At 39.6% G+C, this 26,985-nt stretch overlaps 1 protein-coding gene across 2 annotated transcripts; it reads right to left on the bottom strand.

Annotated features, from left to right (window-relative positions):
• Nucleotides 1–798: 798 nt before the first annotated feature.
• On the bottom strand, nt 799–21,883 carry piwil1 (piwi-like RNA-mediated gene silencing 1). 2 transcript variants are annotated; one of them, XM_073465344.1, is made up of 21 exons: nt 21,756–21,883; nt 21,086–21,179; nt 19,599–19,701; nt 17,960–18,088; nt 17,642–17,856; nt 15,962–16,083; nt 15,617–15,697; nt 14,676–14,873; nt 14,405–14,513; nt 13,985–14,111; nt 11,594–11,711; nt 11,000–11,114; nt 10,713–10,894; nt 5,390–5,462; nt 5,043–5,243; nt 4,395–4,498; nt 4,131–4,201; nt 3,864–4,017; nt 3,464–3,589; nt 3,232–3,379; nt 799–1,626 (listed from the first exon to the last, which is right to left on the bottom strand). In XM_073465344.1, exons 2-21 carry the CDS (start codon nt 21,152–21,154, stop codon nt 1,510–1,512), a joined length of 2,562 nt encoding a protein of 853 aa, XP_073321445.1. In that variant the 5' UTR covers nt 21,155–21,179; nt 21,756–21,883; the 3' UTR covers nt 799–1,509. The 2 variants fall into 2 exon arrangements, with proteins under 2 accessions (XP_073321445.1, XP_073321446.1); XM_073465345.1 differs by lacking the exon at nt 21,756–21,883 and adding an exon at nt 21,418–21,489.
• Between the last annotated feature and the right edge of the window lie 5,102 nt (nt 21,884–26,985).

Below are 26,985 nucleotides of genomic sequence, written 5' to 3' on the forward strand. Positions count from 1 at the left end.
TACCCTTCAAACCCAAAATCTATTAGATCTGAAATGTTTGTTCAAGCCAATCTGTCATCGATGCCTGTTCAGTATGTCCCGAGTTATGTTGGTGCAGGATACAAGTACTGTATATCAATATATATATATCTACACCTTAATGTAGAGTAGTGAATGTATGATGAAATGAAAGCCAATGTATTTTCAGAGCTGCCCAAAAGGATTGTGCAGATGTCCGTCATTGTGCGTGGAATGAAACAGTCCACGTTTATTTCCTCACACCATTCTGTTTTTCCATTTCATCCTCATGTCTTTTCAAATTGAGCTTATTTTTTCTACACACACGAGTTGAACTGAAACTGCCAAAAAAGAATGTATGCAAAACATTCTGTAATACTTTCTGTACAATTCTCGGCCAACAGCCATGTTAACCTGCGGTCAACTGATGTACATCTTTTCCTATTTATGGACCATGTCTTCAGACATTGCTTCAATTCATTTTGAGTGACTGTTGCTCTTTTTGTACTTTGTCCATTTGTAAAATTGTTTTTAAATGTTTATACTTGATTTTCAAACTGCCTTTTTTGTACATTTAACTTTATAATCCAACAGTGCAAGCTTTCCCCATGGTGTCTTGAAGACCATATTGTTTAAAAGTCTGCAGTTGTGTGCTAGCTTTATGAAAAGAATTATCAGCCTATATTGATGATTACAAATTATTGTGTGAGTGTGCATGTGCAATCTTTTCTAAAAAAAAAAAATCTAAATAAATTTGATATTTTGTAATGTTTGCATGTTATTCAACATAAACACCAGATCTTGAATGTACCATAGGAACAAATATTTATTAGAACCATTTGCATCACAGCAATAACAGGACCAAGATGTTGACCCATGAGAAACACTACTAACAAATTGGGACATTTCAGCACATTTTTACACCCCACTATGGAGAACAGTATCAACAAATCAACTGGAGGCTCACTGGCCTAACAAAAAGGTAAACAAAGATTTTAGGTTCCTCTATGAATAATAATAAAAAAAAGCTTTTCTTAGATATTTTTTTACTTGCTCAAAAGCCAGAATCCAAAATCATCTTATTTTGGTAATCAAGTTCTTATTGAATACATAACATTGTCTCCTTGAACTATTTCTGCTTGGATCAACTCTCAGATAAAGTGACATTTCAGTCCGAACATCATCCACTTCACGTTACAAATTTCCAACAGCAGACAGGGTGCATATTAATCACTTCAGCATACAGAATACGACTTTTGACCTCCCGATTGTTTCTTTTTCTTTACATTAGACTTCAATGTGCACTACAAACCTCTTAAACTGTGTAACTTAATACACAGGGTTATCTGACTCAATCTGAAGCTAGAAATGCAAACAAACTCTTGGCACCAAACTAAACTTAAAACGTACTTGGTGACGTGAACATTTCAAACGAAGGCTTACATATATATGGTTCATTACAAGGAAACTTCAGAGCTAGACAGAGCCAAACAAATTGCTCATCTTGTGTCCTTATAGGTAGAAGAGCAAGTCATCCAGGTGCACATTTGGCTCCCTGTGGATATTCTGACCCACGAGGAAAGCCAACTTGTGGGCGTACTGGCAGGGAGCTGGCACTCGGATGATCCCCTAAAGCAAATAGAGAAAATGAACTAGAGCATGGCAATTCAAAAATCACTCTTTGACCTTTATTACTTCTTTACAGGGTTAAATGCTGTTGGCTTTGATTGGTTATTCTTTGTAAGTCCAGGGTGTCCATGGGTATCTTTTACACTTAATGCTTTTTATGACCTTGTAAAGGTCATGTTCAGATTAATAATCTTATCTTCAAGTATTGCAGATTAGTATATAGGGTCCATGCAAAGGGAGGTTTTATGTACTAATATGGTTATTACAGTGAGTTTGATTAATCTACATTTTACAAACATGTAACAAGTATGAAGTAAAAAAGGCAGTCTTGGTGAGAGGTGAGAATCTTGACTGGCCTCACAATTTGATTACCATTCAGCTGTCAATGATTTGAATGCAAAACAATTCTCAATGCATCTCAGTGTATGGCATCCTCAATGATCTATATTACCCCACATGGCTACTTTTTCATCATTTAAATTCCCCTGTTATTCAGAAAGTCTTTCCAATAATCAGACTACAGCAGTCTACAAAATAAAAGCTGCATCTTTTCAATACATAAACATTTATCCATTTGCAGTGCCTTACATGATAGTTATAATTTACAATAATATTGTTTGCACATAACAGCTTTAAAATAAGGCATCTATAGGGGTGTAACGATGCATCGATCCAGATCGATATATCAATTCAATGATCAATGACCCAACAGCATTGATGCAAAGTGAAAACATCGATTTGTATACGCCTTTATTATGAAATTCCCATGGCACGTCTGAGTCACCGTTTCCATCCATGCGCAACTCCTTTCTAAACAGTGCTAGTTAGCGCCCGGAAGAAAATGGCAAGCAGCCAAGAAAAAGGTGGAGAAAAAGACGATATTTACTCCCCTCTCGGGAACAAGTCAGCAGCAGTCATAGATGTTCATGGTTTATGTTCAAATTGAAAGGTCAACAAGGGCCCTTTAAGTTAACTGAAACATTTGCATTTAAGAAATGTGGCACTTTATAGTGAACAAAAGGTCTATTTCTTTTCTTTTTATTAAATTAAAATGTCTGGAACCATTGATAAAACTATAATTCCACTGAAGAGTTCAGTAATAAGATTGTCAAATCACATTTTAGTTGCTTTTTGTGAGTTGATGTAAATGTAACTGATTGTGTTAAATGAGCATATGATATTGTCTCATATTGATCACAGGCCTCTGCACCACATCCCGATGCATCTTCTAATCGAAAAATGTCCATATCTCTAGTCTTGGTTTAGTGGTAGGTTTGAAGATTTGTAACATCAGAAAAGCAACTCATTTTGACAAAAATAAATTAAAAAGGATAAATGAAATTAGATTAATTGTTCGTGGCAATTAAGTCAGCACACATACAAATTTAAGTATTGAATGACTTCTAAAGCCTAGTATTTATAAAACTGACATTTGAAGACTTTAAAGGACCTGCCGACATCCTCATGTCCACACCTGTACTGAAAGAAATTTTTAGTGTAATCTCAATTATTAGATTTAAATTTGTTCACAAAACTTCTGTGTGAGAAATTGTGAGTGCGTCCATCCTGGACAAAACGTAATTACGCACTTCAAAGCCAGCCTACCTGCCAGTTGTAGTACATGTGGCACAGCTTGTAGGTGAGTCGCTGCATGTGATCAGGCTTCAATCCGCTGGTGTCGTACACAACATTGTAGTGGGTTGGGGAGACGCATCCACTGTTGACATACTGGCTCACAATGTAGAAGTCATACCTGGCAAACAAGGGTTGCAGCAGCTCAAGACCACTACTACTAAATAAATACATGAAACTATGCAGGATTAGCTAAGTAGCATACCACTCTGGACGGGTGACCTCTGAGTCGATGACTGTGCCTGGAGGAGGGTTGGTAGTGTTGCCTGCCATGTGGGCAAAGAACCTGCTGCTGATGCGCTTCTTCACCACCACCACACTCAGCTTGGGCCTACCATGAGCAGACGGATCAAAAACTAGCAACCTACTGTATAATTTGAGCTGTATTTAACTTATTTTGGCAAGTAAGCTCTTGTACCAAGCAACCAATATAAAAAGACAAACCAGAGTCAGTTCTCCGTCATACACAAATCAGAAGACATGGAGGTCTTTATTATATATAGGTGATAATGTCATCAGCACTTTGGGGACTTAATGATAAAAAAAAAAGTTAAATTAAAAAAAAAAAAAAAAAAACACTTGACAACTTCACATGAAAAACTCACATGTAGTCGTGACCCATGGACTTGATGGAGTCCATGATCTGTGTGACCTCGTAGTTGACCACACTGTGCAGCTGGCCATCTCCAACTCCATCACGGTACACAATGATGCGCGAAGGCAGGCAGTCATTGAACTTCAGATAGTCCTTCAGTGCAGCTGGAAAACGACATTATGACATTTATACTGGGACTGTTGATTAGAATTAGAAGAATTAACGTGTATATTGAAAATAAAAGAAGAATTTTGTAAAATGAAAGAAAGCAACTCACCACTTAAGGCCATCTTCAGTCCGTCCATGATTTCCTGGCCTTTGTGCTGAAGCACACACTTTGAGAACCACCTTGACAAAGACATAACATAGACAAAATAACAAACAACGGTTGTTCTATGACACTGCATCAAATACTGGACTTGGAGGGCACCAAAACATTCAGTGTAAAGCACAGAAGTGCACGTCTTAACCACAACCTGACTCTCACTGCAGACCAAGGTACAGTATATTAAAAAAAAAAGTCTGTGCTTTAGAAACTAACCTGCTCATGCTGTGGTTGAGGCTGGCCACCAGAGCTCCGATCGACCTTTTCCCAGCAGTCGTGTCATGATAGCAGTCAATGCCGACAATCATCAGATGTTTTAGCTGCACAAATCAGGTGGGACAAGTTAGCAGCATAGTGTTATGTTCCTGTTCTACTTCAAACAGCATTAAGTTTTACCCCAACCCTCACCTTTAAACAGTCATGGAAACTATTGCATTGCCACTTCCTCAGCCAGAAATGCTTTTCATTTCAAGAAGTTACAGATTTTTTCCATTAACCTACACCCATGGAGAAACCATGCAAGTAAAATTTGGTCTCAGGTATCCAGGTTTGTAAGCTGGGGCTGACAAACACTGAGCACAAGGCTTTGGATGTATATTTATATATCTACTGTATATCATTATATATTTGCCCCATATCTAACGATAAACAAACCTGATTCAGACCCTGACATTGTTGATACACTTATGCCGATTTTAAAAGAGTTCAACGACACCAATTAAAATTACTGATTTTACACAGTACCATTTTCATTCTCTATCCGCTCCAAAACATCTGAATCCATTTAAGAACCACTCAATTTGTTTTCCAAAACACACCTCAACTTTTATTTAAGCTATCCAACATTGTGTGCACAGGACTTACAGGGATTTCCACACTCCAGAGCTCTCCTCCCATCTTGCAAGCCATCTGCAGTGCAATCTTGGTAGCCACAGTCATGAGCGTTTGAGGCTTGAACAGAGTACGGCCCAACACGCACTGGCTGGGAACGGGGCAGTCCACACAGAGGTACTTCTTGACTGTGTCGTACTTGTCCTTCCTGTTGCTGGGCAGGACCACCACCACCTAACAAACACAAATATACTGCTTTGAAACGTCTCATACATACACAACATGTTAACATTAAACTTCACAAGTAATGTCACCGCACTGAACAACAGTAAAAGCTAAGATGACTTGCTCCTTTGTGCATCATATATTCAGTCACTCACCATCTGCATTTGGGGTCCAACATTCTGCTGCAGGGATCTGAGGAGAGACTCCTGATGATCTTCATACTGGATCCTGAATAAAGGGCAGCTTCCAATAATTAATATAAACATGATCAAACAGGGCTGGGCATTAAAATCAACATTTACGGAGTAAGCTAACAATACACTGACTAAGGTTTATAAACCCTTAAAAATATTTAACTTCCATGACAACATAAAAAAAATTTACTAACATGATGCCTGAAAAAAATTCACTGTTATGCATGGTTAGACATTCACCTGCCAGTTAATTAGGCACACTAAGCTAAAACTACTGTGGTCTAATACGACACTCCTTTCATTAAAGTTATTCTCAGTTATTGTTCCAACTGTTTTAGAGAGGTGCTGATTCAGCTTTACGGTCATTCTGGAGACTGCAGTTTGTGTGCTGCTGAACTGCATTACTGACTCGGGATGGGTCATGATTTTCAAATATTTGTTAAATTAGAATAATTTGGTTACGCTGTGCAACTATGTTTTTTTCTGAAAATTTGTTTTTATTGTTTTTTCCCTTGTTTTTACCGGCACCAGGAAATAAAGTTGTAACAGGCCTTTGTAGAATCTCATTCTTGCCAGGCTCTGGTAAATGGTGTATGGTCTTTCCTGCACGGGGTCAGTATAAGCCCATGCCACTATATGCTACAGTTAGGGTTAGGTACCGGCACATTTGAACCAATACCCAACAGTACCTTTCTTCAGTACTTGACTAGTGTAGTAAGTGTTAATACAGTTCTGCCCATGGAAAAAAGGTCATGCACTGCTACGGACAATTTATCATATTTCCAATAACAATGCACATCACGTCAGTCACGCTTTCTGAGTTTTATTTCACCAGCGTCATTACTAAACTGTATATAAAACTGGTAAATGAAATATTTTTAAAAATGTAAACTGCTACATTTAGCTATCCCTGCTGCATTAATAAAATAACAGGCTAAATAAAATAAGATGTTGGACAAATATGAATAAAGCCCTGCACTCTGCACAAACATCAGCCTTTAAATATCCTTCACATATAAAACTGAACTCGAAATCTGTCCTTTTAAACCCCATGACCTAACCTCATAAAAGTGGAAAATATAATGTACAATAGAAAGAAACAAAAAATATATATACACTTTATTAAGTAAAATGTTACATTTAGCTGTTCCTGTTCATCCACTGAGTGCTATAAGAATAAATAATAGAAAACATCAAGATATACACTTTGTATGTGCTGCCCTCTCCTGCCACGCAATGTCTCCACCAGTGGTGGCTGTAATTTAAACACATTGGGCATTTTGAGTTTTGAACCTTTGAGCTTGCTGTACAGAACATATTACTGTATATGCCTGTAAATATGGTCACATGTGACTTTATGGAAAGTATGTAAATTAAAAACATTTTGTAAATATAGTTTTATTGTGGCCGCGATGCTAACCTTCGTTAGTGCATTAATAGGAATTCCAATTATGTGTTAGCATTGAGCTAACAGTCTAAGCGCTTGTTATATAAAATCGATTCGGAATCAAAGAATGCATACGGTAATATTTCCTCAGAGGTAGCATGCAATTCACATAATATTGGCTCTCCAAAAGGCTCTCCTTAAGAAGCCTTTATGTCCCTCTCCACTATCCAGGTGAGAAACGAGCTAAGGAAGATGAAGTGAAGAAGGCTACGGGTCCAGACGGGATCAGCTCAGGCTCCTCAAGTCCTGTGCAGGTACCTCTTCAAAATGAGCCTGAAGCTGGGAAAAGTGCCAATGCTGTGGAAAACCTCCTGCGTGGTACCAGTACAGTGGTACCACACAGTGCTGGAGCAGCAGCCCAAACAGGCATCAAACAGGAATCATTTTAATAACAATACTTTAGAACACTCTTTGACAATATTTTTCTCTTTTCTCTCCAACAATTACAACTACTTTTGCAATATCTTTCTTTTTTGTACAAATTACAGATACAATTACTTACAACTATTTACAACTATTAATCTACTTTTGTTTATTTATCCATCTGTGTTTTATTTGTTTCTCTTTTTTTGCATACTTACCAATATCAGTTTTGTACAGCCAGGAGGAATACTTCCTCTCTGACAGCTAAGTTGGGTCGAACCCTGTCAACCTATAATGACTGGACTTGTGCTGCTTGTCGGGGGGAGGGGGTGAAGCAGGTGGGCTACTGCTCTGCTCCATGGATGTACTCTGCTCTGTGCTTGAACCAGCAGCGGCAGAGATACTCTCGCTACTACTAGCAGCAGAGCTAACGTTTGCCTCACCAAAATCACTGAGTGGTTGGTTGTCCCCCAGAAGTGCAGGCTGTATGGTGTTGAAAGCACTGGAGAAATCAAAGAACATGATCCTCACAGTGCACCCAGGCTTTTCCAGATGAGACAGTGATCTGTCCAGGAGGAAGATGATGGGGGCCTCCACTCCGATGCCAGGTTGGTAGGCAAACTGGAGTGGGTCCATAAAAGGACCCACCAGAGGGCGGAGATGGACAAGGACCAGCTGATGGACAAGGACCACCTGATGAAGGGTCTTCATCAGGTGTGAAGTGAGAGCAACTGGTCTGTAGCTATTGAAGTCCTTTGGGTGAGGGGTCTTTGGTACTGCAGTGTTTCCCCTACCGTTGTATAGGGGGGGGGGGGGGGGGGGCATCGGAGTGGAGGCAACCTGGCATCGGAGTGGAGGCCCCCATCATCTTCCTCCTGGACAGATCACTGTCTCACCTGGAAAAGCCTGGGAGCACTGTGAGGATCATGTTCTTTGATTTCTCCAGTGCTTTCAACACCATACAGCCTGCACTTCTGGGGGACAACCAACACCTCACGTCCTGGATCCTCGACTACCTCACCAACCGGCCACAGTATGTGAGGACTCCCGACTGTGTGTCGGACACAGTTGTCTGCAGTAAGGGGGCCCCACAGGGAACAGTCCTGGCCCCTTTCCTGTTCACCCTGTACACTGCAGACTTCTCCCACCAATCAGCCCACTGCCATCTACAAAAGTTCTCTGACAACTCTGCTATCATCGGCCTCATCAGGGATGGGGATGACAGAGCCTACAGAGAACTTATTAAGGACTTTATGGACTGGTGCCAGCGGAACCACCTCCACCTCAATGCCGGGAAGACCAAAGAGCTGGTGGTGGATTTCCGCAGGCACAAACAACCCTGCACACAGGTGAACATCCAGGGAACGGACATTGAGATGGTGACATCTTACAAGTACCTGGGAGTTCACCTGAACAATAAACTGGACTGGACTGATCACACTGCAGCAACCTATAAGAAAGGTCAGAGCAGACTCCATCTGCTGAGGAGGCTCAGGTCCTTTGGAGTGCAGGGGGCACTCCTGAGGACTTTCTATGACTCTGTGGTAGCATCAGCCATTTTCTATGGAGTAGTCTGCTGGAGCAGCAGCATCTCGGCAGCAGATAGGAAGAGACTTGATAAACTTATCAAGAAGTCCAGCTCCATCCTGGGATGCCCTCTTGACCCAGTGCAGGTGGTGGAAGAGAGCAGGATGATGGATAAGCTGTCATCGCTGCTGGTGAAGGACAGTCACAGCACTGGGCAGCTCCTTCAGCGATAGACTGATACACCCCAAGCGTGTGAAGGAGAGGTATCGCAGGTCCTTACTTCCTGCTGTTGTCAGACTCTACAATCAGCACTGCTCCCAGTAGACCTCACTTGTAAGGGTGTCATGATTTCGATTTTAAATCGAAATCGACCAAAATTAAGTCAATCTCGAACTTCGAATTAAAAAATGGAATCGTCGATACTGCCACGCCCCCATGTCCAGCCAGTCGGCTTGCCAAGGGGAAAAAAACACACGTGTTGAAGTGCTGCGAGTCAACCTCCTCCAACTTAGCTACTAGCTAAGCCAGTAGCTATTAGCTACAGCCAGTCAAACGATAGCATGGTGTTACACCATTCCTGTTCGGCTCCCGGACCATGGTCGGGAAGCACAGGGGAGATGATTTCCTCCAGGGCTGAATTTTATGTTTACCTTCGGGGTGAACCCCCTTTCACGTGTTAAGCTGGTCGGGAAATAATACCAGGGAGCTTTGCTCTATCTTGAGGAGCCGTCGCCTTTATTCACAGCCAAACTGCAGCCTATATTGTACACTTTATTGCTGTCGCTACTACTGCTACTTCTTTCGCTTCTCCTTCCTCCCCCATTCATTCACTGTCCGCACGTACGCACGCTCCCTCACTCTCGCTCGCCAACTCACACCATGCCCTATTCCTGAAAGGGGCTACGCCACTTTTACAAAAATGGCAACTGCAGATGCAGGAGACCCATCGACAGAACTTGAACCCCCTCCTCTATTTTTTTTGTTTGTTTTGTTGTGAACTTGAATGTCATCTTCTTTGAAGAAGACTGCAGTTACAAAAGAGAAACTAGATGGCAGGTTATTTTGTTTAAGTTTCTAATTGACTGAAGATATAAGTTATTGTTACATTATGTTGTTAATAAATGTTTTAAATTTGACAATGTAGTGTGGTACATTGCGAACAAAGGTCAGATATTATATTGCATAAAAGTCTAGTCTAAAAATGGTATAGCAACCTGTGCTTTACAAAAAATAAATGTAAAAATCGAGAATCGAACCGAACCGTGGCCTTAGAATCGAAAAATTTAATCGAATCGAGGATTTGGAGAATCGTGACACCCCTACTCACTTGTGCACTGTGCAATAAAAATTGTATACGTAACTCATTTTGGTTTGGACTAACTGGTCAATTTTCATACTTATATTTATTATTAACAATACACTGCCCACACTGTTTATAATTACACTGTTTATATTTGTACATATTATGTATATACGACTCCATTTCTATTTCTGTTCTAGCTCTTCTTACCCTTTTATTATATTGTTTATTGTTACATTGAACTGTCCTTTGGCTGCCGTAACCCACAAATTTCCCCGTTTGCGGGACTAAAAGGAATTTCTGATTCTGATTTCTGAAATTTGGTACCAAACCCCAGCTACAGTACATATAAACAGCAGAAACATGCAAAGACTACAACAGCTGTCAAAAGTTCAGTGTAGAATTGCTTCCAAAACAAAATCAACAAAACGAGGTGTAGTGCAAATTCAGCCACATAAAGCTAACGTACCACAAATCAACAGTTGCACAGTAATTTGAGAGTAAAGCACCCAGCAGAAAGTGAGGAGCCAGCCACAGATCAACAATCAATGGCTACCTTTGTCAGGAGGAGTAAGTTTGCTGATCAACGTGCAAAGCAACACCCTGGTTTGACTGCAGGATACCTTTGATCTTATGCGAGAACTCACATGACAGCTCTTTTTACGTGGATACCAAGTGGACCTGAGACTTTGTGGATGGTCTGCAGGAGGGACTGGGCTTCATTGCCATTACGTCGGGTGTGAAGGATGATCCAGTTATCCAGCGGTGGAGCGCTGATCAGAGGAATCCCACGCATCTCTTTTGCCCACTCGGCTTTCCAGGGCTCGTACTAGATGACACAAATAATTTGTTAATCTCTCAATTAAGATAATATGAATAAATCCATTTAATGAATTCTAAAGAGCAAATGTATGTAACCAAAAGCATATTATACCGATCTTGATCCCTGGAAAATCTTCTCCGCTGGGAGGACTCTGCCATTCAGATTTAGGAGCTTCTTATCAAAGTTGAGTCCCCACTTATCCAATTCTGCCTGTGCGTCAGCATCCCTATGAAATAATTTTTAAGGATTTAAATCAAAGCCTGGGATTATATTGCCTGAAAATGTTGACAGGAATAAATGCCATTTTAACTTCATATGAAGAGACTATTACACAAGCTGCTGAGATGAGGACAACTTGTAGGAAAACAGTTAAGAGCCTACATGATTGACTTAAAGAGAAGTATAAATATCTAGATAAATTAAAGTATTTAAACATACAGGGAAAAGCAGTTGTGACAGATTTAATTAACATTCGAGAAAAAACTTACAACTTATCTACTCAAGGAGAAACTAATAAGGAATATTAATATTTTCAAGGCCTATGAGACTATCTACACTACCATGTGTTGATTAGACATATTTTGCGGGGAGCAGGTCATGAATTACCATGTTGGTCTTATGTGGCCAGATCAAACTTTCAGCCACAACTACACCAATTAAACTTGGTTTACTGATGATCTCTGCAACACAATGATTATCACTTACTTCTGTATGTTCATGACGAATTTGTTTAGGCGTTCCTCCCGCTGCCCTGGGCTCAATTTGGTATGGCCGTGCAAGTCCTTCATGATGGTGAAGTCAGCTCGCATCTTGTCAGTCAAGCCTGTCGAACACAATTCATTTCCAATTAAAGTTGTAATAAATTTCACCAAATGGTTAAAGTTTACCCTGGATGACAGCCAACAGACAAATGCTGCCACCAAGCTCTTAACTGTAGTGTTGTGATCAGGAGATTGTCAAAACTCTCAGATGACAAATGTACAGTGGTGGAATGCAACAAAGTACATTTACTCAAGTACTGTACTTAAGTTTATCATGCAGTACTTGTACTTTTTTTTTTAAATTGCACTTTTATGCCACACTAGTTACTTTTTAAAGATTTTTGCATACAAAACATGAAGCGCTTTACTTACACAGAAACAGATTTTTCATTTAAAATCATTCCATGGTTCCAGCTTCACAAATGTGAATATTTCTACTTCATTTATTTTTTTAAATTACGTGGAGGTTTGGAGTGGAAAAAACAAACACTGTTAGTGTCACTTTGGGCGCAAGTTATTACAGGGTTCCTACAGGTTTCTTCAAGTTAAATGTAAGACTTTTTTAAGACCATTCATATCAAAAATTAATACCTATTTCTCTGCCTATTTCATGGCCCTACCGGCAAAGAAGAATGAAATCCTTGAATTTCAGAGTGTTCATTTATTCAACAAACAAAAGACGTCCACAGTACTCAAAAGACATGTCTTAATGTGATTTACTGGTTAAATAAAATAAATAAAGAAATACAGAAATCTGTGGGTATGTAAGGGATGAGGTGGTGTCACCTTGCCCCCCATTAGCTGTGGCCAAGTTTTACTCTTTCAAATAATCAACCATCTATAGAACTTTTCAGTAAGCTATTTTTCTACTTCTTCTCATCATCATCATCATCAATTATTATTATTAATAATATTGTGTAAAGTGAGCCTCTTATCGTTTAATAGAAAAATACATCATACAAACAGCAACTTTTGCAGCCTTGTCAGTCTGATGGCGAGTTATCACCTTTCTGTCATCACTAACACACTGTTAATAATCAAAGAAGCTCTGAGGCTTTGTTCTATATGTTATAATACAAGATTTCAGCATTGAGCTACAATCAGGCAACATTCATGATATTGTTCAGCCAAACTAACCAAAAACTTCTTTTTGATCAACATTATAAAGTTTCAGGGCGTTCCTGTAACCATGGTAACTCACGGTGCCAGAGGGGAGGGAGAGAAGCTGAATGAAGCCGTTTACACAGATACACTGCAGACAAAGTCCAGACTATAGTTGTTATTTCACACATGTAGCACACAACAGGAGACTCTCCGTGTCAGACGAGTTCTCACGTGCTGACTAAACTCAGTTGATAACGTAGCAGTGCGACGAGTCCTTGCTAGCTAAGCAGCTAAACTTTAGCGCCGCTCCGTGTTGAGATCCCGCCCTGTGTGGGTCACTACACTGTCATTGGTCAGGCGAGCACACACTGTTAACGATATAATTGGCTGTAGAGTGTGACAATCTGTCAATAAAAATCAGCCAACAGTTCTCCTCCGATCTACATTGATCTCATAAGTCGCCTCTGTTAAGTTTGAATGACGGAAATCCGTCGTAGCGACGGAGAACTTTAATCCATGCATACAGCACAAAATTTAAGACCCAGATATCAAAATTCAAGACTTTTTCAAGTCTTTTAAAGGTATTATTTCCAAATTCATAAATTCAATGCTTTTAAGACTTTTTAAGACCCCGCGGGAACCCTGTATTAATTATTTGTGACTACATTTCTCACTATTTTCAGAAATTTTACAGACCAAGCAATCTAGTAATGGACAACATAATCAGCAGAATAATCCATAATGAAAATCATCATCAGTTGCAGTCCTATACAAAAATGTTAAACGTTACAACAGTAAAATACTGTTTTAACATTAATGCATGAGTAATAAGAAACCTGATGATATAATATTATCAGTAGTAGTATCAATAGTCACTGGGGCATTTTCCACAGAGTACTCTTACTCTTTACGCTTTAAGTACATTTCCCTGATTATACTTAGATACTTTTACCCAAGCAACAATTTCAATGCAGGACTTAAATTTGTAACTGGGAATTAGATAATGTGAAAAAAAAAAGTATCTCACAGTGTGGCATTAGTGCTTTTACTTAAGCAAACGATCTGAAAACTTTCTCCACCACTGCAAAGGTTTATTAAAAAAAGTCTCAGGTATAGTAAAATTACCTTTCAATATACATTTGATACCGATGCAATGCATAAAGCAATAAATGCCCAAAAATGTCAACATGTTAAAATGAGTGAATAGAGTGACACAGAATAAGACAGTAACCTGTCAGGTAACACAGCTCTGGGATGAGCATGGCTGGGCCAGGAGGAGGAGCTCCAGCAGGGCCCAACCTCTTCACATGGCTGACCAGCAGCACCTGGTTCCCATCAGTGATATCCAGGTTGTATTGCTTAGAACAGAAAGTATGACAGGACAGGATATTTAAGTGCATCAGTCTGCTCGCTTTCCATATTTAACCTAAAAATTCATCAAACTTTAAAGAGGAGTAATTTCATTAACTGCCTATTAAGTCTCGAGTCTGTTTCCTTCTTGTTGCCCAATCCCAATACTCAAACTGAATGTGCCAATATAGAGCTCTATAAAACATTTATTATGTGTGTCAGTGTGCATTTGTTGAGGCAGAAAAGTTGATTATTATTGTCCCTGTTGGACTAATACTTATGTTGAGTGTGTGACACCTACAGACTTGTAATAGTTCTTAAAGGAAATGTCAGAGTCTCCCCTCTTGAATGTGTTGTTGGGACTGTGATCCCAGGCAATATCATCAATCCTGTAGGTTTTGTTGTTGTACCTAAAAAAACAAAAGTGAGAGGCCACAAGAGAAGAGTTAGTCCAGCACTAGTATGAAATTAGGTGAAGTTAAGTAGAGGTGCTCTGAAACAGATTAACATTACTTCTGCATCCAATACCTCTACATATTAATCCAAGAATGTGTGTCAAATGTGCATCTTACTTGGTGAGGACTATCAGTCCAACAAGCTCCTTAGCGCAGATCTCGGGGAAGCGTTGGGTTCCACATTGCTGCCTCAGGCTGCCCATAAAGTCAAGGACTGTCTCACTGCGCAACACCCTGTGGCTCACATCAATACTCAGCATGATGGAACTCTCGTAGTGCAAGATGGCAGTGGTGAAGCCTGGCCAGACTGTCAGCCTAGGATAAGAGGGACAGGTGCACATTTTTCATTCCATACCTAATAAAACAGCACGGAAGACTTGTAATCAGCAAAACGGAAAACCGAATTTCTGCTACAGTTCAATCATTTTAGCCATTAAACATAAGGATAACTTTAAAAAAAAAAAAAAAAAAAAAACCTTCTCAGAACCCAGGTAAAGCTGGACCCCTATATTGCTATATTTGGAGCCTCACCTGACCCTAAAATGAAGTCATCTGAAATATTGGCCTTTACTTCCCTTCTGGTGAGATGTTATATTTTTAACCCCCATCTATACCTCTGTGGCTTAAGGATGTTATGTCCTTTCTTAAATTAGAAAATATAAGTTTAACAGTAAAAGGCAACTCTACAAAGTTTACCCAAAAAAGAAGTCTTTCATAAACTACTTTAATTCCTTACCAACCTCATCGGTGGGCTAAACCCCCTCCCCCCTGCTTCGTTGTTGTTGTTTTTTCTTCTTCATTCTATTAAATTCCATTTAAATTGTATTCATCTTTATTTACTTTTTTCTCTTTAATGTCACTTAGTTTGAGCCTGGTTAATCTAATTGTCTAATGGTTTACTTGCAACTTGACTTTGTGCACATTTCATATTATATTATTGCTGCTACGCAATCAGATAATGAGGAACCATTTTTATTTTTCATTAAGGCCAGTTTGATAAAAAGTGAACCGAGTGTGCCCTTTATGGACTGAATAGCTCTAATGCTGCGCGTGTATACCTGTGCTGTGGAATGTTGACTGCAAAATCAGGGTTGTAGTAGTTGCGTCCAATCTGCTGCATGTTGAGGATTCTCAAGATCCTGTAGAAAGGAAATGACACCATTAATGAGCTGTTTGGAAGTTTCCAAAGATCTTAAATGCTGTGGTGAACTGTATTAGTGTCACAGCTGGTGTATTGATTTACTTCTATTTCAACAAGTAAGACCCATAACCTTAAGTACACAAGTCATAGGCAAATACAATTATTGGAGGATGTTTCATGTAACGTGACTGCTGCATTACATAAGTACATTTTTATTTTGCATTACTTATTTTCAAAAAGACCTGAAAAGTGGAAAATCTACCTTCTGAATAGGATGTTGTAAAACTGAATGCACACTGGAGATGAGGGTGGCAGCTCATTTGTCAGGGTGACTGTTATCTGAACCTTTTCTCCATTCCTTGTCTCGCTGTGGAGTACAGTCTCCTAAAAACAAGGTTAGACATTGCAGCACAACAAAGGAAAACATTTATCAGGAGGAAACCAGACTCTCTGTCCCAATGAAGTTAAGAGTTGTTCTGATTACGATACCTGTATCGGAAATGCTGCTTATACTGCCCAAAATGCAGGCATCGGCGTGTATGTGAGTCTATGCGCGTCTATGCACCGATCCAATACCTCGAAATTTAAAAACGGGACCCTGCTACTTCCCAGTTAGCTCCATTAGCTCTGCTTAACATTACACATCGGAAATAAATTCTTCGCTGCTCTAAAAGCCAACAAAGGAAGTTGTGCTGTGTTGCCCCTGGCAAGTACTGTTTTAGAGTGGCGAATAATTTGATTTCACCTGAGTCAACATGTCAGCAATTCAAAAATGTTAAATATGTTACTCTCGATAACCCCACCAGTAAAATGGCCACATGTTCAGTATGCAAGGCTGTCATTTTGAGGGGTTGCATGAGTGTTTCCAATTTCAACAGAAGCAAACTTATAAGCATTTGTAGACACATCATGCAAGAGAGCACAACAAAACTGCTCTCCCCAAACTATATGAGATAGTGAGGGAACACATTTCACATAGGCTGAAAGACGTGCAGGTGAACAGCTTTACTACTGAAATTTTACCTCCGACGTGTGCCCCACGTCTTTGCCGAGTCTGCACATTGGGTGGACACAGTATCGAAATATCAACATTTGCCCTTCAAAGTGCGGTGCTGCAAGCAAACCAGTTCCGTGAGCATATTTTAAAAGGGAATTATTTATTCCTAGATTTATGTAAGTTGCTGTTGCACTACTGTTTTAAACTGTTCTATTTGAAAAGTGGCTGCACTTAAACAGATTTTAAAGGAATTTTTATTCCTAGATCTTTTTTTTGTTCTTTTTCGACTGTAGAAATAGATAATTAAAGAATATTGTACAGCAATCACTCTCTGCAAGGTTTAAACTGAGCCAGGCCATACAACAATGATGGCAAACATGCCACATCCACATAGGGTTAGTAATATATACAGCTTTTAAATGAAAATCTATTTTCCTTAAACAAGCACTGGTATTGGATCGGTACTCTGTATCAGCTGATACCCAAAGCCCAGGTACTGGAATCGAGTAGGAAAAATGGTTTAATGGTTACAATTGGACCTTCAACTCAAATTACAAGTGATAGTATTGAAAAGTGGGCAGGCTTTAGCAAAATAACCCAATTTTAGCCAAACATCCAAAAGCTATTTCCTTTTGCTCACTTTCCACACTTCATCACATTGTGATAACTAGTGATTTTAAAAAGGTATAGCAACTCTCTGTACAGCAATGATCTTAGCTTTGACAGCATGGGGCTCTAATGATGCAATCTTAATTGACTGGTCAGAGTTAACTCTGATCTAATAGAATGCAAGCAACTCTGGGGACTTGTGGACTCGGATTACATAACATCGATAACCATCCAACAGTCTGATAAGCCATAAAAGATTTTTTGTCTTTTAAACTCCTTATTCCAACAGTTGGTAAAAACAGTTGTGCATTGTGTGTCATTTTGGTATTAGATTACCTTGCTGTGCAATCTGTGGGGCAGAAAAAGCAGAGCCCCATCAAAGCTCCGCGCTGAGCCAAGTGCTTCCTCATGCTGGAAGAGGAGAGCAGATCTCAGACGACGAGACTCCATTGGTGGATTGTAGTCCACGTGGTACTGATACAGAACCCATTGAGGGCGTGACAGGATGCGAAAGAAGTTTGCAGTCAATGGAATGGGACTACCAGTACTTCCTGAAAAAGTACACACACAATTTAAGTGAGCAACTTAGAATCTTCTGCACCAATTGAAAAAATGTATTTTTGCTGAGTATATCAGTTTCTACTAATTACAGACCAGTCTTTGACTCTTTAACGTGCTCCATAGCCTGCCTGGTGTTAACCCCTGAATCATGAAAATCCCTGCGGCGTCCACCTCTTTCTCCAAGCTTCACCTGCTGAAATCCAGCTGAAATCTGCAGAACAGCTGATAAAAACAAAGTGAAGCTGCAAGGACGAATTTGAGTACCTCACAATACAAATGACAGACCTAAAAATACACAGTAGAGGTCAACAGATAGTGGATTTTTTAAGGCCGATATAATAATGATAGTTGGGAGAAGAAAAAAGGCGATATAAAAAAAAATATATACACACACACACACACACACACGTATATATACACATACATATATATACATACATACACACACACATACATATATACACACACACACATATATTTTTTATATATATATATATATATATATATATATATAAAATATATATATACATACATACATACATACATATACATACATACATAAAATGTAACACTGTTGAAATTGAACATCTTTGGTATTAACTTTATTGAACTGTTAAACTGAACATTAGGGCCGTCTCTCTCTCTCCCACCCTCTCAGTGATAAGTTACAGTGAAACTCGTGCTTTGTTACATCAGTAAAATAGAGTAACTTTGGAGATGTGCAGGACACAGTCTTTAATTTGAGTTGAAAAGCTAGAAGTGGCTGTTTGATAAATACACAAGATCTGGAAACGTGATTTAGTGGATTACATTGTTGGAATCTGTTCTATTTACAATGGACAATGCAATGTTCTGTGGCTGAACTGGCCAGGATTACTTCTGTCGCGCATCCCGTTACATTGTTAAATGCCACCCTTACAAAGCATTAATATTTTGCATATTCTTGGAGTAAGGAGAATCTTGCAGTGTGCAATTTCATTTCATGAATGGATAGTTACGTGGCTGGATTGTTTGGAGTAGAGAACGCCACATTGGTAAATACAGTATTAAGTAACATTAACAGAATGGTTTCTTTTCCTGCCTGCCTGGCGTCTTTCAGAGCCCTGTACCTATCGTGGACAAGGTTATGATGTCACGTTATATACGGGTCAGATGAGAGGGGTCTGGGTATGCAAGACTAGATATGATTGTATCAATTTGTTTACTTTAGATTATCAGGAGTCAATCACACATATTTTCAGCAGAAGTGGCCCTAAAATGATGATTGACTCAGCGTATCGTCCATGCAAAATGGTAACGTACTCTCCCATGTGGTCGGAGGAGGCTATGCAGCCATCGGAGCCAAGTCCAGCCAATAATAGTTTGTAAAAAAGGTCCATCGGCGCTCATTAATCGGCCAAAGCAATTAATTGGTCGCCCTCTACTTTATTGCCCTGAGAGTCTACGACTGGCATAGGTAATACTTTAGGGACTGATCACCACAGTGAAGCTGGAGTATTTACTCCACAAGTACAGTGTATGCCTATTTTCTATGGGTTTTTGAAAAATATCCCCTGGCTTGAAATACCCAATTCTCCTGCACTGCTGGAGTGGAGACAATGCAACTGAAAGATAATGCAATCATCTCTCTGGAAGACACTTAAAATTACATTTTCACAGACTTTCAAAAACAGGGATTTGCCAAGATCATTTGAAGTAAGAAACAAATATATTAAGATGTGTTTGACTGTACCTTCTGCAGAAAAAGGTCCCGGAGCACCTTTCTGCCTCCCTCTACCAACCAGCTCTCCCTCTGTGGGTGGGGGAGCTGCTGGCGCAGGCTCTCGAGCCTGGCTCTTCAAGAAAGAAAAAGTTGGAGATGTGGGAATTGTGTTCAAGAAATAATGCATTATTTTCAAAAGACATTTCAAATACTTTTATTAAGGGCAGTATTGAACAACAGATTTCCTGTAAAGTGGTGTGTCCTCTACTTGCATTTCCTCATTCAAGCAAGCAATTTTGTGTCTAAAAGACATAATAGCTCTCCATAGATAACTGACATCTAGGCTAGAACATAGCTAAATTTTGGCTGCAGATTTAGTAGACATCTATTTAAAGCTGTTGCTTAAACGTTCACATTTAAACTATATTTCATCAGGATTACTGGCTTTCAAGTGAGAAATTTGAAAAATAATAAGGTCTTATTTGCACATTGTAGAGGATAACAGGTGCATTTATAGCCAAAACAAAAAAAAAAAAAAAAAAACACTTTCACACTTTAAATTTCACTAGGAGAGTCGGGGAACAAACCTCTTGAGTAGCGAGCGGCTGCTCTATCTGCTACACTACTGCAACCACATACAATCCTTAGTGTAAAGCATCACATGCATTTCTTTGACTTTTTGCTCCACAAGTTGCATGCACTTTACAGCAGCAAGCACAATGTTTTTATTTTACATTAATGTATAGAACTGTTCCCATTATGGTTCCATACTTGCCACATTTTATATGAAACAGTAAATGCATTGAAATGAAGTCTTCATGTAGACCACATTTCACCTTCCAGTGACTTTGGAGAAGTACTTAAAACGAAATCAATATTGTCTCTTTCAGCCTACAAAAACAAATTATAAAAACCTAAATATGATATATATTCTTTGTGACAAGTTGATGTTGTAATCGCAATTTAGCTGGTTGCTGCCGGTCTATATCAGGGCTGTAGCCAAGACGCTGTAATAATGTTCACTGTCTTGACACCTGATCACCTTGTAATCACTATCTACTTTTCTCAGGTGATAAAACATCATCCATCCTGCAAGCTGCAGTACCAAAAACTAAATCTAAACAATTTCAAGATCCTTTCGGCTAGAACTGTGTTACAGATAGTCGACTACATTGGATCTCTATCTAGCAGAGATGACTAAATGACGTCCTTTGCTTGGTGGATACTTTTCTCAGATACAGGGATAATTACTTAGATGTCATGTGTCATCGCTGAGCATCACAACTGCTGTTAAGTTCAAATTAAAGTGGATGGTAACACAAAACTGAGCGAGTCCTTCATCCCTTCACAAGAGAAAGCAAAAAATATTTGTACAGCTACACAGTGTGCTATTAACAGTGATATTTGATAATGGTGGACCTGAAATAGTCACACAAGTATCATTAAGGTATGAAAGGTTGACCAACATGTAAAACTACCAACACATTACAGTGACATTAGTTAAAGACTGCTCATACTGCTCCCGGTGCTGTGGTCTCTTGACCCCGTGCTCGGCCTCTTGATCTTGCTCGGGCGCGACCAGTCATTTTCGGATCGTTTCAAATGGTAGCGCTGTTTAGAAAAATAACGTTATTCTGGCATCAAAACATTAAAAAAAGGAATCACTGAAAATTTACATTTTCTGACCACGGTATCTTTAGCCAACTTGAACCAACATTTGAAAGCTCAAGAGAACTAATTTATATAAAACAAAAAACACAAAAACCCCACCAGCCAAATAATTTGATACGAGTTGTTAAATCACAAAAACAAAAAGTAAATAAGTAAATCGGGAGTAGTACTTAATTACAAGCTTGAGCTGCACGTGCTCATTGCGACAAGTGAGCCCACAACGCGTGCTAGTTGCGTGCTCAGTGAACTAGCTAAAGTTGTGGCTAGCTAAGATAGCATGCTAATAAGAGTCACCGACAAATAGTAACTCTATTTCTTACTTTTGTAGGATACGACACTCACATTAAAATGTAATTGTTATGCTACTCAAATAATTTAGCTAGTTAACATTAGTCAACAGCTACGGTGACCGTGACCTCACTGACTGGCTAAAAGTGACATCTAAGAGATCCAATTGACTCCAAATTTAGTGTCAATATTAACTTATGTTTCATCAATTTAAATAAACATACTCACTCTTGAAGAAAGTTTGCTGAAATTGACAATTCGATGTCGGGAGATCAGCTAGTTAATCACCACAGGTGAGTCCACGATGGAAAGGACAAGACACGCTTACGACAATTAATTTATAGGCCTCTTCACTTAGAAAATCAATACGCTTGCCATTCAGCTTTTCATCACTTTTTCGGTTTAAACAAGGCATTTATCATCATCTGCTAAAAGTGCAATTGTTTATAATTAATCTAATACAGACGTCATCCAAGGGTTGCTGAAATTATTTATCAGACAAGCCTCTGGACTACTTTTTTAAGCGCAGTGATACGTTTGACCTAGTGCTGTTGTGTCATTTTTTCCCCCAATGCTGCGATCTCAACAATAACCACTAGATGGCAGCAACGCCCGTACAGTAAATATCCAGACCAGTGCTGGTAAACAGAGCAGCGCCTTCTTCACTGACTCATTGATGAAACTCAGGGCTTTGATAGACGTATCGTTGTTTTTTTATAAATCAGAAATAAACTGACAAATGTCCAGATGTGCTGTTCAGGCCACAAATTAGTCTGAACCACAATTATAACAAGAACCATAAGAACATTAACCCCAAAATGTCAGTTTTTGTTATTGATCATAATCACTGATGAAGAGGTAAAATGAAAGGCTTAGCATGACTTAAACCTTGTGAAACGTTATGATTAATACAATGTTACATTTGCAATATATGTCAAGTTTAAACATTATAAATCAAGTAAAGGTTTTAGATGCAGAAGAAATTAGTCCTAATGGGGCTTGTTGGCCAGTAAGTAAGGCCTAGATGGATTCAGGCTGAGGCTTGCTCCCAGACCTTTTGAAGGCCTTGTCTGTTAAGATGATCATTCCCTTTCTCGTGAAGTTTAACTTGATTGATTTAGACATATAAGTGTTGAGAATGTCTTTACCAAGTCAAAAACTCTTCTTTTCCACTCCTTCGAAGAGGAAACTGATCACAAGCTATTATTTCTTTCCAAACTTTTCTTCTCTTCTCCACATCCTATGATTTGAAACAGAACTTGGCACCTCAGAGGGCATTTTTAGGAAGATGTACGCAAGTCTTTCATGTCTGAGATCTTAGAGTGATTACAAATTCAGACCTAAGGGACCAGTCTGAGAGGACCTGCTTCAGTCACTGTTTACCTGCTGGAAGAAGACTGAGGGGAGATGGAGAAAAAGGCAGGGACATCAGTGTCATCAAGCCTGACTGTGGGGTAAAAACCATGAGCTACATAACACACCAAAATCCACTTGGGTGTGTGTGCCTATGAGCATCTGAACAGGGACAGATGTGATTCAACATTACACACATACACAAAGTAATATTATTTTGTCATAATGATGAACAATACGCATCTGACACAAACAGTCCAGCACTGTAGAAGCTTTGATTTAAAAAAAGAAGAAAGGTTTTGCTATCTCTTAAAAAACAACAAAGGCCATTGAAATAGAGTAAAAATGAAAGAAAAAGACTAAAACTTGGCTGGGGAGATGGCTGCAAGCTGAGCGTTGTGCGGCTGAGAAAGGTGCACCCTGCCAGGGACGTTGATGAATGCGCTTCAGGCTTCAAGCTTGCCCCGCAGCCCCCAGCGGTGTGGATTCCACGCTTACGCTAATCATGCTCTGTGAAATACTACAGCCCAAAGCTGATGAAAGGAAACATGCAACACAGTTAGTATATCAAACTGGCTGCACTTTCACAAAACACACACCCTTTATTCCTATATTATTATCATCACAACCAAAGAATATCATCATCGTCATCACAGGAAGATGTTTCTATATTAAAAGATGGTATTTGCATGATATTCATAGCCTTTAACCTCATCTTTCCTGTTTGAAACGACAAAACCAGATGAAAGCTTTCTTCTACATGTATCACAGAGGTCCTATTAAGCTTGAACTCCTGATTGCAGAACTAAAACAAGAGCGGATTCTGAATAATACGGATCTAGCGTGCCATGATATCAGTAAGCGGGTTAGTAAAATTAGATTATTCTCTCGCCTGCCGTGGAACCTAATCTGCTCAGCATCACTGTGTTCATCCTTTAAAAGACGCAGGCACTGCATCACACACAAACACACACTTGCACCATAGGTTTCGAAGCCCATGCAGAATAAGCAGCCAAACCAAGGATACAGAATGTTAGATCTCAGGCAAACTGGTGTTATAATGACAACAGAAAACACCGTAACAGTTACTGTCTTTGTTCGCAATGGTAGCAGTCCTCCATCAGAAGGAGAGGATCATTTCCAAACAGATTCTGCATGACAAAATTCCATTAGAGATGGTTTTCTTCCTCAAAGCATTTAAGTTCCTCCTTCGGGGGGTTGCAATATACTGGTATTGTCTATAAGGTCATATTTAAAGATAAAATATTGATATTGTGTTAAAGCTGCTGTAAGTGTTATTGATAAAATATGTGTTATAAAGCTCTGTATTCTGTATTCATGTATAACAGTAATCACTGTTACAGAGTGTTTGACCAGACACCCATCTCTCCTCCCCCTGCTCATGCAGTAAAAGAGAAAGGAAATCTTCTGGTATCCCTGCCCACTTCATCCAATCAAAACAGAGAACTTCTTAAAGAGGCCGTCCTGTTTGCTTGGGAAAAACAAAGAGAGCAGGATCCTCCTGTTCTGGTACCTACACCTGCTATGGTGGAACAGAGAAAGCTACCAATTCCACTCCCAGTGATGACTTATACTACCAAACAGGCCAAGTGATGACAAATGCATGAAGAAAAGAAAGAGGAGAGCTGCCTCGACAACAGAAAGGAGTCGTGCAAGTGTAGTGACAGAGAGGAGGGAGGGTTTTGCTACCTGGAAAAGTGAAAGGGAGTTAGCTGAAATGACCACAATGCTTACAGCAGCTTTAATGACACACATATGATAATATGGTGTAAATAATACATTCCCGCTCATATAATTTCAGTTTCTTTCCATTCTCGTTTTGTCATAGTAGGTGGCTGCGATGCACCTAAAAGGAACAGTTCACCCAAAAATAATTATATATACATTATCTACTTACCCCAATGCTGTTAAAAAACTGCTGAGAAAAAGCATAAAATGACTTCATACAGCTCATCTGGCAGTCTCCTGAAGCCCAGAGACCCCAAAGTGATTTAAAAAGACATGCACCCACTTCTCTGTTTGCACTCAACTTTAAAAAGTAAATAACATCTTTTCAAATCAACGTGGGCTCTCAGGGCTTATGGAGACTTCGAATATGCCAAATGACCTTAATGGAGCCATTTTATATATTTTTTAGATGGTTATTTATTTACGTTTTAAAACAAGTCCCCAGCTATTTCAGTTGTTCAGGGGAATGCAGCAGCACTGTTTTGCTGTGAAACTCCAGAAATGTTTTGTGGACTACAAAACATTACCTGACTTTCCATCAGCATGGGGTGAGGAGATAATGATTGCATTTTAATTTTTGGGTGAGCTTATCCTTTAAGGTGCATTCTAGCTACCTACTATGACAAAGTGAGCACGGTAAGAAACTGAAATGATTTAAAAGGTGATTACTTAAATGTTTTGTGGAAGAAAAACATCTCTTACAGTATTTTTTTCATTCAGAATCTCTTTGGAAATGATCCTACCTCTATCTCTACTTCACTCTTCTTACTATCGGCATGGGGGTGAGTAGCTAATGACTGAATGTTCACTTTTGGTTGAACTGTTCCTTTAAGAGCTTAAAATTTGACTCAAATTGCCACATATGATCTCTTCTTTCACTTCCATGTCTTTCAGGGACATTTTCTGGTAGACCATACAGCAAAAAATGACCCTTCAATACCACACACACTTAATCACTTCATATAAAAACAAAACTCTAACCAGGTTCACACATCATCATTATTCACCCCTTTATCTACACTTCCTGCAAGCCTGAGTGCCAAGGACATATCCCATTCAAGTTCTGTTTATTTGGCAAATGTTGTTTCCTGTTCATATGAAAATAAAATCCCCCAGCTGGAGGCCTTGACTTGTTGAAGATTATTTGTGTATACAGATACAGGAATTCTAGGTAGAGACAGATTTGATTCAATAGTCATGGAGAATAAAGTAAATGTAGACAGTGAACAATTGAAAAAGTGAAATGGATTAAATTGTCAATCATTTGTCAGCTTGCTAAGAAGAAGTGATCACAACATTTGACTTGTGTGTGAAAGAAAAATGAAATATTGTATTTGTGAAAACTCCTGATGTGTTCAAACACCGGCCAGCCCAGCCTCTTTTTTTTGGAGATGCAGGGGGTAAAGGCAGGAGTAGAAGGAGGAGGAGGCCGTGCTGACCATGGCAGAGTCCTGCAGAGGCAGAGCCTGCCTCAGTGAGGATGCCATGTGATCTCTAAAAAGTCAACAAGGGTTGGTCCACAGCTGGGCTGCAGGAGAACAGAGAGCAGACACGTAGCAACACCCTCCTGCTGGGAGCTGCCGAGGAGACGGAGGACACAGCCTGCTCATGAATCTTCTGTAGATTTCTCTCCCTGAATGTGAGCAGACAGCGGGGGGGAATTTTCCCCAATTCAGTCTCCATCGTTTCAGAAGCCTTTGCTATTTTTAGCGCTCATTTTAGTTTACATACATGGTTTGACACTAACCCTTGGTCTCCTGCATTTTGATTCTTCAATGAAAAATATCACGTCGTCTCCGCAGAGCAAACTCACAATCCATCTCCTCTGTGCCAGAGAGCCACCGCACAATGGGAGCGCTGCAGATTTAATTTCCACAAAAGATTAAGTTGCCTTCTGCATCACTGAAACTTTCTAGGGGTTTGAAGTTGAAATCTCACTGGTTATGCTTCTCTTTGTCTGAAGCATTGGTTTGAACAAAGGTGCAGTGAAGCATCAGCAGCAAAGAATCTAATAAGCACAATGTGGGAATAAAGCAGAGGGGAGGGAGCATCAAAGGCAGCCAGGCACAGCATGACTGGCATCGGTCTGAACTCCCAACCTAGGACACTCAGCAGGCTCTTCAGCAATCACCCCCTTTAGACCAGGCCTGGGCAGTAATTAAAACCATCATTCCCACTGCCTCGGTATCTCATTAGCCACAGGACCCAGGGCTTTCATCCTTGCTTGTCCAAAAATATCACAACTCCACAACAGCAAAGATGAGCCCGGCACAAGCAAAAACACACGTCTGTGGCATCTCTGAGATAAACAGAGCATTATCTAACTATCATCCAACTCCAAAGAACAGTGGGAGAC

This window comes from Pagrus major, chromosome 5, assembly GCF_040436345.1.
Source record: "Pagrus major chromosome 5, Pma_NU_1.0".
Lineage (NCBI taxonomy): Eukaryota > Metazoa > Chordata > Actinopteri > Spariformes > Sparidae > Pagrus > Pagrus major.

Coding starts and splice junctions, on each gene's coding strand:
- piwil1 (XM_073465344.1), bottom strand. CDS start 21,154: ATGACTGGTCGCGCCCGAGCAAGATCAAGAGGCCGAGCACGGGGTCAA. Junction 15,698..15,961: donor TACAACATCCTATTCAGAAG/GTAGATTTTCCA, acceptor TCCTTTCTACAG/GATCTTGAGAATCCTCAACA. Junction 11,712..13,984: donor AGAGCTGTGTTACCTGACAG/GTTACTGTCTTA, acceptor TGTGTTCGACAG/GCTTGACTGACAAGATGCGA.